Source organism: Myotis lucifugus, unplaced genomic scaffold (genome assembly GCF_000147115.1).
Source record: "Myotis lucifugus unplaced genomic scaffold, Myoluc2.0 scaffold_79, whole genome shotgun sequence".
NCBI lineage: Eukaryota > Metazoa > Chordata > Mammalia > Chiroptera > Vespertilionidae > Myotis > Myotis lucifugus.
The window spans coordinates 1,686,754-1,697,021 of record NW_005871127.1 but is presented as its reverse complement, the minus strand read 5'-3'; the positions used below and the strand labels follow the sequence as shown (position 1 = coordinate 1,697,021).

Below are 10,268 nucleotides of genomic sequence, written 5' to 3'. Positions count from 1 at the left end.
TATATATATATACACTATTAAAGAATTATTTCCCCAGGAAATTTGCTTTGCTCTTTTAACCAGAACTTACTTATTTTATCTCAGAGCCAATGTTTTAAAACTGGTTGGTTGTACCTTCAAACATTAGTCTATACATCAAGATATATAACCTGTCACCATATTTTGAAGAGAGCAATTATGGGTGGAAAGAAACAAATAAGAAATTCTTTAACTGCGGACACATTTTTCTCTAATGTTTGGTCAAGTAATGGTGTAATGGTGATGATTCCCCTGGTAGAGAGCATGGAAGAGGGCGACGATTTTAGCTCAGAAAGCTCAGTGGAAGGTACCTCAACTATTCTATCTCCAGGTTTCAAGGTTCCATTTTTGCCAGCTGGACTATCTTCAAGAACATGTTTGATGAAAATGCCCCTCATCACTTCACCGTTGCTTAGTCGACTCCCCATCCCTCGTCCACCAACAATGCTGATGCCCAAGGACTTGCTTGGTTCTCTCCAAAGTTCAACCCTGTAAAAAATAAACAAAATGTTAATACATAAAAAAATAAATGAAATAAAAATAAGAAAACAGAGGAGGCAAGTTCATAACACTGGATTTGGCAAATTTTTTTTTTTTTAATTTTTAGAAATGACACCAAAAGCAAAGACAACAAAAAGAATAGCCAAACTGGACTTCCACAAAATTAAAAACTTTTGTTTATCTAATGATACTTAGAGTAAAATGGCAACCCACAGAACAGTAGAAAATATTTGCAAATTTCATATGTGATAAGGGATTAATATCCAGAATATATAGAGAAACCCGAAAACTCAAGAACAAAAATAACCTGATTAAAAAATGGGCAAAGGACTTGAATAGACTTTCTCTAAAGAAGATATACAAATGGCCCATAAGCACATGAAAAGATGCTTAACACCACTAATCATTAGGAAAATGCAAATCAAAACTACATTGAGATACCACCTCACACCCATTAGTATGGCTACTTTAAAGAAAAACAAAGAAAATTTGTGCTGGCAAGGAAAATTTAGAGAAACGGAAGAAATTTGTACCCGTGTGCACTGTTGGCAGCAATGTAAAAGCTTGTAGCCACTAGGAAAATGGTATGGACATTCCTCAAAAAATTAAAAATAAAGTTACCATATAATGCAGCAATTCCATTTCTGGGTATATACCCAAATTAATTCAAAGCATGGTCTTAAAGAAATATTTCTACAACCACTCTCATGGGAATATTATTCACAATAATGAAAAGGTAGAAGCAACCCAAGTGTCCATGTACAGAGGAATACATAAAAAAAATGGTATATACAAATAATGGTAAATAATTCAGTCTTTAAAAGGAAGGAAATTCTGACACATCCTACAACATAGAATAACCTTGAGAATATCATGCTAAGTGAAATAAGCCAGCTAAGTGAAATAAAGCACAAATACTACATGATTTCACTTATATGATGTATCTAGTATAGCCACATCCATAGGGACCTAAGAAGAAGGGTGGTTGCTAGAAGGTGGGGGAGGAGGAAGTGGGGAATTAGTAAATGAGTACAGAGTTTGAATTTTACAATGAAAATAGTTCCATAGAGGGATGGTGTTAATGGTTACACAGCAGTAGGAACATACTTGATGTCACTACTCCGCAGAGTTAAAAATGATTCAAATGGTTAAAAATAATAACTATTTTTAAATTCAATGGAATAAAATGTCTTTATATATTAAGTTTGCAAATATTGCTTGCTCAATTTATTAAAGTTTTGCCAGTAGTAAGACAAGATCGTTTTAAATATTTTCTCAATTATGTGTTTTATGGGATCTGACAAATACTAATGCATTTCTGAAGCTGATTTTTTAAAGTAAATATCAAACGTACACACTCCAGGCTGGAGCACAAACCAAGGTACCATGTTTCAGGAGTCTATTATTGTAGACATTTAGTAATCAAGAAATTCAGCTACCCCTGAACAGACAGTTCTAAGTTCAGCAACGCAATCAAGAGAAAGAACATTCCTGCACCCACTATGTTGGAAGCTGACGTATGTATAAGTCTTTCTTGGCAGGGCAGATCTGATAACTAACAGTGGCGGACAAGATCCCACATGATCTGATTGATCCCACTACCATTTCCATAAAAGCAACTCCCGCCACTCTCCCTTTCCCCTCTCCATTCCAGCAACCACAGCATCTTGCAGGGCCTTCAGTTCAGGAGACATGCGCTCCTGACTGGGGCCTTGGCCCTTGCTACATCTTTTGTCTTGAATGCACTTCATCTACTCACATAATAAACACATGGCCTCATATACAATCATTGCAAATATCTCTAAGAGCTGTGAATGAGCTGAAAGTACACATCTAGTGACAAGGTCGGGATATAAGAATAAGCTGATTTGCAGAGAGGTGTTTGGCCAAGATGAGGGAGCAGCTCAGGGAAGTGGAAAGAAACAGTCACCAGGCAGGAACTCTGAGACAGGCAGACTGCAGCTGGCCTCTGGCAAAAGGAGGACAATACTGGACATTAAGTAGGAGAAGAAAGCACGGCCCAAAAGTGCCCTCTACCTTGACATTTGAGGTGCTCCCAGAGGGGAGGAGAGGTTGGAGCCAGGACTCCAGTGAATGGGGGAGGTCCCAGTAAAAAAAGGAAGGGACAACAGAGCCCCCAGGTGGAGTGAGAGATTGGCTACTGGTCAGTCAGTCAGATGATGAGACACTGCTTTGTTCCGTTTTTTTCTTTTTTCTTTACTAGAAATCTATAAACCTAGAGACTCGACCTGTTTAGTTTCAAAGCTCTCACCATGATCCTTGATCTCATGAAATCTTTTTTAATAGTTTAAACTATTTAACATGCTCTTCATCACTTCCTTTCAGTCTAAAAATTCTGTTTAAGACAAAAACCAACACACTTCCTTGTCTCTTTAAAGCGGTTCCTTAAGTAAAATGGCAAAGTAGGGAAGTCAGTAAATTTAGTCACTGTATTTAATATCTAAGAATCCAGAATACATGCGTGGGCTTCCTTAACTCTTCTCTTAAAAAATGAAACAAGAGAAAAGAAAAGGAAGAATGAAAGAAAATATCTCCTAGCGTTCTCCGTGATGGGTGTAAATTAAAAAGTGATTTTTATAAATTCCGGATGATAAAAATAACAGCAGCAGCAAACACTTATTGAGGGCTTACCATGTGCTCAGCATTATTATCTGAGTTCCATACACTTTCATTCAATTCCCACATCATCCGTGTGGGGTGGACACTCTCATTAGCCCCATCTTACAAAGAGGCGAAGAGGCACAGAGGTTAAACAACCTTTGGATAAAAGTACCATATGCTTATGCAGCTTTGGCACGGAGAGCTAAGGGTTTTCGAATACCCACTGCCTGGAAGAAAGGCTGTGCCAACTGAAAGCACTGGAGAAGATAACGAGAGAGGGACTGCCGACATGACCACAGTGCTGAGGAACCGACTCATCACCGAATGGACCGGGTAAGCATTCCATGGGTAGAAAAAGAAGACCCCAAAAGAAAAGAAATACTTCATAGAACATATTCGGAGTTAGTTTTATGGGAAGATGACAGCCTTTCTTAGACCGAGACAGAGATTTAAATAGAATGAAGTTCAGAAAAGCAGAAGTAAAACAGCTCTGAGGCCAGGCTGCCCATGCTCTGAACAGAGGGTCTCTGGGTCCAAGTCCTGCTTTTTTGCTACTAACAATTGTGGGCCCCCTGCAACCCACTTAGCCTCTCTCTTGCTTTCCTCATCTGTGAAATGGAGCCAAAGAGGCTCTGCATGAGATTGCTGCTGTGATTACTAAATTGATGAAAACATATAAAGTATGAAATGAAGCTTGACACACATGAAACAACCAGTAAGTCTACTATTTCTCTTACTATGATTATGATCCCTGACGTAATGTAATTGAGCAATATATAAAATCCAATCCATATGATACATGGGTAAATGTGAACTCCACCACCTCGATCCTCTTTTACCTACATGTTTATTAACACAAGGCACCATTTTCTACCCATCAGATTGACAAAAACTTTTTTTAAATGATCATAAGATGAAGTAACTAAGGATGTGAGGAAAAGGGAACTCTCTTAAGTTGGAAAACGAAGGAAAATGTGATAGAGCCATCTTGTAAAACAAGTTGACAATTTCTAGGAAAGTAAATTATACATTTAAATCTATGAACTAGCAATTCCACTTTGGGGTATATACCTAGATAAATTCTCATACATAACTATAAGGAAGTTGACATATTTACAGCACATAATTATTATAGTAGCAAATAACTACTAACTACTCAAATATCAATCTGGGAATAAACCGTGGTACAGTCATATATTGAAATGCACTGCAACAACTAAACTGAATGAATTAGGTCTTCAAGAATTAGCATGATAGATCTTCAAAGCACTGGATTGAGAGAGAAAAGTAAACAAGCTGGAAACTGATACAGACAATGACAATCACATGCAAAATAAAACTGGAACACAGATTATTTGCAATTTTAAAATTTATACTTTGCTAAAAAGTATTCTCTATTTCCACACAAAGGGAAATTTGTTGACTGCATGAATAAATGTCCCAGCAGGTTTCCAATGTTATAAAACATATTCATAACACTCACTCCTCATTTACTAAGAGTCCTGGTTATTTTGGTAAGTTTCTATGAACATAATACTCTATGAACTTTCCCCCCAAAGTACCTAATGCTTCTGTAAAGAATATAGAAGAGTGCAGAGTATCTTCTTTAAGATTTCTGGAAGCTCCAGACATTCTCTATAAGGTAGCTACCCCGTTTAGAGACTTCTCTTAGGCTGATATAAAGGTTAAAAAAATTAGGGCAGAGATTGAAAAGCATTGCTGAACAGAAGTTACATTAATTTTTTCTCATAAGAATACTTTGTAATGATTCCTGTGTTCAACACTTTCTGTTTGCTTAGTTGTCAGTGATGATGATGGTGATTATTGACAAGGCCAACCACTGAGACTCATTCTGTACCAGGCACTATACTACGAATTTTAAATGAATGATCACACTGAATTGTCCCCAAAATGTAAAAGGTTCTATTATTAATCCCACTTTACAAATGAAGTAACTGAGACCTAGCGAAGACTTAGAATCTTGTCTTAGAAAGCGACAAACTTAGAATTCAAATATAGCTCTGATTACTCCATTTTGCACAGTGCCTTCTACAAACTACGTTTCCTCACACAATTTATTAAAACTGTCCAACCTAACTTTTTATTTCCCTGTGATTATTGTCCTCCAACCAAATTCAAGTTTGTCATTATGGTCACCAACTACAAAATAATTTCATCTACTTTCTTTTGCTTCCATCCTCAAATAAGAAACTTAATATCTTATAATACATATTCTTGCCACAGATCTAGCACTTATATTCTGTTCTATGGGTAATGTAAGAGAGACTATGACTTTTCTAAGAGGACTAAACAGCTTTTCAAGAATTCAGATCAAGAAATCATTTAGAATGGCTGGAAATGCTTAGTTTTTTGTGAAAGCAACTTAAGTTTTTTTTATACTTCAAATGTGACAACCTAGAAAATATTTAAATGTGATGGCTGCTGCTTTATATTCATTTGTGAGTAAAGAAAATGATGAAACTGTACTATATCTCCGAAGAGCAGAAATTATTCTCTCTTGTAGAATAAGTATTATTATTGTAGAATATTAAGTATTTACTACTGTAGAATACAGATTAAGTATTTACTAAGTGAAAGGCACAATGTGATGGTCACCTTTACATCTGCTTAGAGGGAGTGTCCAATGATTACCCATATTTTACACTTAATGCAAAATACCTTACATTTTTCTTTAATTACTTTGTGTGTGTCTATATGCTGCCTACCTAAGTAAATTACAGCCTTTATGAAGGCAGGACTTATGTCTTATTCTCCCCGGCTAGTCACAAAATCATCTGCTTCTTGTCTGAGTCTATAATCAGAACTCAATAAATTTCTATGAAATGAATTTGAATTCATGTAGCATGAACACAGAAATGTGGCATAGTGATGCACGGTGATATATCTGATCATATTTAGGAAAGTCATCTTTTCTATTATACATGAAATTGAATAACAGCAGCCTGGGGATAACAAGGTTCTTACTGACACACCATCATAAATGCACAAGCGTTTTGAATCTATAGTTTGTACAAATGTTAGATAAACTTTAATTAACATTTGATGGTATATTTAAGATTAAACCCTATAGAAAATACCCATTCCAACCACCTATGCATAATTTTCTTTAGTTAATTTTATTTAATCCCTGCTACATGCCAAACGCTTGCACACATTAGTTATAACCCTGTGTGATACATGTTATCTTCTCCACTGTAACATATGTAAGATTATTAAACAACTTGCCCAACATCACAGTATCAAGTTATCATACAGCACTTGAAAGCACACCTCCCTATTTTTAAACACTGAGTGGGCTGAAGACAGAAACAGTCCTTACCGCCTGGGCTGATTCCAATTGCTGTACGCTGCATTTTGAAGTTCACTTTCTTCTCCCTCTCCTTCTTCTCGCTCTGGTAATTCTGGAATGTCTCTGTTAAAAAATTATACAGTGAGTACCCCAAAATCCTAGTAACCCCATGCAAGACTGTCCTTTATTGACTTGGCCAAAAAAAAGGCAGAACTGTTTTCTATTTTCACCATACTTGGCCAGTAAGTATACAACATTTTACACTAAGGGGAAAATAAAACCCCATTAAACAAAAACACACACTTTACATTACAATCTATCTATATATAGTGATGGAAGGAGACTTGCCCTGGGGTGGTAAACACACAATACAATCCAAAAATGATGCGCTGTAGGACTATATACCTGGAACCTGTATAATTTTAATAACCAATGTCCCCCCCATAAATTCAATAAAAAGTAACTTTATTGCTTTTGTAAAAAAAAAGAAAAGAATCAATCTATAAGTTAGTCTGAAGATACAGCTGACTACTAAGAGTCTTCTCTAGTCTCTTTCCTGATGATACATGGGTGAATAAAGGAATAAAATGAGAAAGGAATAAATCCTGAATTAAAAAAACAACAACTATTCAACAAGTATTTCTTAACTACACACCATGTGCAGGAAGATTGAAGCTCCCTGTGGGCTATGACCTTCCACAGCCCTTGTTGACAACTCCTGCCTAAAGAACTTATCAGTGAGCACGCAGGAGTTCAGCATCTCTGCTTCCTAGGAATGGACTGATTTCCCTTCGATGGTTGAAGAAAGATGGAAGTGCTTATGGTCCAGCTTCAGCCCATCAGAAGGGCCAGACCCAGAACACTTCACGCAGGAAGCAGCCTGCAATGCACCCGAGTTCAGGGTCACTTCTCACGTTCAGTAGGAGTAAAGATTTGGCCAAATGCCAGGCATGTAACAAAATATGTCCAGACAGGCACCATGTAAGAGCAACAGAGGATGGGTAAATCACTTACGGTGTGTCCTATGCTGTTAGTAAAAATTGGATTTTTAGAGAAACATGCTCACATGTTTATTTGAAAGCAGAGGCTATAATATTCTGATTCAAAAGTATAATATTCTGATTTTCCATTGACTTTTACAGAAACGGAAAAATCTAAAGAAAGTATATGTTCAAATTTTATCCATCTCCATCGACAGGACTACACAGGACTACTGAACTCAGATGAATCTTTAGACAGTGAGAGCCGAAGTCACTAATCCCCCCCCCCCCCGTCCCCCTTGTTTGAATGTGTTTCACAATATGTCTGGCAAGTAAATGTCCAGGCTTTACTTAAAGTTCTTATTTTTCTCTTTGACCTGAATGTTAGTTTTCAGTTTTCAACTGTTAAAAGGAAGCCTACCGGCCCACAGGTCCTGCCCATTAGTGTGTGTTTGAATTCTCCCCCTGTGCACATTGAGGAACAAGGCTGTGCATGAGGCTGGGGTTCTGCGAGTCTAAGCCTGACAGTGGGTAGGACTGCTAGGAATGGTGGGGGTGTGGGGAGTAAAATGACGCTAAGATGCTCACTGAAAATGAGACAGTCTGAGTGAAGCTTTTATCCAGATGAAATAAGGTAGAGAGATGGAAACTAGGACTAACCCTCTGGAAACATAACTGGAGAGAATATGACAGAAAAAGCAGCTGTGGAAGACAGACAAGAATAAGAATTTAGAAAGAGGCCCTAAAATATTCAGTGACTGCCATGGGGGTGGGGAGGTTTCTCACCCTGAACTCTAGGCTGTGGGAGCTACTCAGAAGCGCTCTGACACAGTGCCTCACATACTCATGCCTCCTCAGCCATGAGGAGACTAGTATCCTGAATCCCAGTAAAAAGCCTCATTCTCGTCAAACGATTCTATAGTCTTGAATCCTTTCGCTGACCCAGACATGCTCCTGTAACTGTGCCGACTCTTCTTCACTCGGCCCAGAGCGCAGTCTAGGGCAGTGATGGTGAACCTATGACACGCGTGTCAGAGATGACACGTGAACTCACTTTTTTGGTTGATTTTTCTTTGTTAAATGGCATTTAAATATATAAAATAAATATCAAAAATATAAGTCTTTGTTTTACTATGGTTGCAAATATCAAAAAATTTCTATATGTGACACGGCACTAGAGTTAAGTTAGGGTTTTTCAAAATGTTGACACGCCGAGCTCAAAAGGTTCGCCATCACTGGTAGGGGATTCTAGTGCCCTGTGTTCCAAAGAGCAGAATGACCCATTCTCTTACTACAGCACTTGATCAGCCCCGAGTGGTGTTGAATACTAACGGCATCTCTGTCAGCTATTATGACTCCCTTTACATGTGTATTTAGCTGCCAGAAATTGGCACAAGGTCACACAGTAAAGTAGAAATTCTGAGCTTTTTTAAAAAAAATATATTTTATTGATTTTTTTACAGAGAGGAAGGGAGAGGGATAGAGAGCTAGAAACATCGATCAGCTGCCTCCTGCACACTCCCTACTGGGTATATGCCCACAACCAAGGTACATGCCCTTGACCAGAATCGAACCCGGGACCCTTGAGTTCGCAGGCCGACGCTCTATCCACTGAGCCAAACCAGTTAGGGCGAAGTACTGAGCTTTTAATTGAGACCGTTTTACTACAAAACCTGAGCTCCTAACCTCCATGCTATGCTGCCCACAGTTTTATCTCGGGTTGGGCAATTCTTTCTTTGGATCCAATGGTTCAAAACATGAAGCCTACCTACTCACATCCTAATCTTGGCTCTGCCACGTATTAGCTGTGAAACTTGGCCAAGTCACTCCGCCTCCCTCTGGAGCTGATTCCTACTCTGTAAAATGCAGATCGCTTTGTTTTGAGCACCTTTATATCAATAGCAAATATACTTCCTCTGCAGTGAGGCAGCCATGACAGCGCTGCCCAAGGCAGGCCGCTCTCCCTTCTGTGCTGGGGGAAGCACAGTGCTGAACGTGGCGCTCTCTAACGCATTTTGAGTGCATTTAAGGCCTCAGCCTTTAAAGGAATATGATGCTACCTTGGCATAGTCTTTAATTAAGCCATTTGAAATGATACTTCAGAGGAACATGGGAGTGACTGCTTTTAGCATTCTGGCAAAAAGTGTCAGGAAGATAGCATTAACCCTGAGATGGACATTCCAGAGTGGAGTGTGGCTGAGCTCTGTACAGACAGGGTGGAGTGAATACCACTTTTTCCATTAAATTCCCGAGGTCACGGCATTCCTTCCCTTTATTAAACACCTATCTTCCCTTCAGCACTTTCTGCATTACCATGGTCATGCGCAATTTGCAGAGGAAATAATGATGTCGTATCGTGATGCCTGCAGAGTCACTGGACACCAAAGTGTTCTGGGATGTTCTGACTTCCAAGAGAAACCATAGAACTCTTCGGAGAAGACCTCAGCGTGCACACAAAGCCATTTCTGCCCTGCAGCATGCTTAAAGAGCAACCTGGTGCTTAGCTGCCAATGCAACTGAAAAACCGGCCCGCCCGCGGCTGAGAGTGTAACATGGCACATTCTCCCTGGAAAAGCATTAACATTCTTTCTCTCCCTGTGCTGAACTCAGCAGCAGCATCAAAACCTAGTTCCTCCTTTCCAAAGAGGGGGGGGCGGGGAGGGGGAAACACCATTTTCCTGTATTATTTAGAGGTCCTTAATACATTGTGTATCAAGAGCATTGAAAAGGCATACATTTGCTCTGGCAGGTGTGGCTCAGTCAGTTAGGTCATGGGTTCGATTCCCAGCCAGGGCACATACCCAGGTTGTGTGTTCAATCCCTGCTCAGGGCACATA

General features: G+C 39.0%; 1 protein-coding gene across 5 annotated transcripts in view; it reads right to left on the bottom strand.

Moving 5' to 3' along the window:
- Positions 1-10,268, bottom strand: part of MPDZ (multiple PDZ domain crumbs cell polarity complex component) — a 135,167-nt gene that overhangs the window by 41,090 nt on the left and 83,809 nt on the right. For all 5 annotated transcript variants that reach the window (XR_002829772.1, XM_023755552.1, XM_023755555.1 and 2 more), the window contains 2 exons: positions 6,482-6,574; positions 330-507 (listed from right to left, as the gene is read on the bottom strand). Coding sequence is in view for 4 of the 5 variants with exons in the window: in XM_023755552.1 (XP_023611320.1) it covers positions 330-507; positions 6,482-6,574 (271 nt within the window). In the remaining variant the exon portion in view is untranslated. The remainder of the gene's footprint in view (positions 1-329; positions 508-6,481; positions 6,575-10,268) is intronic.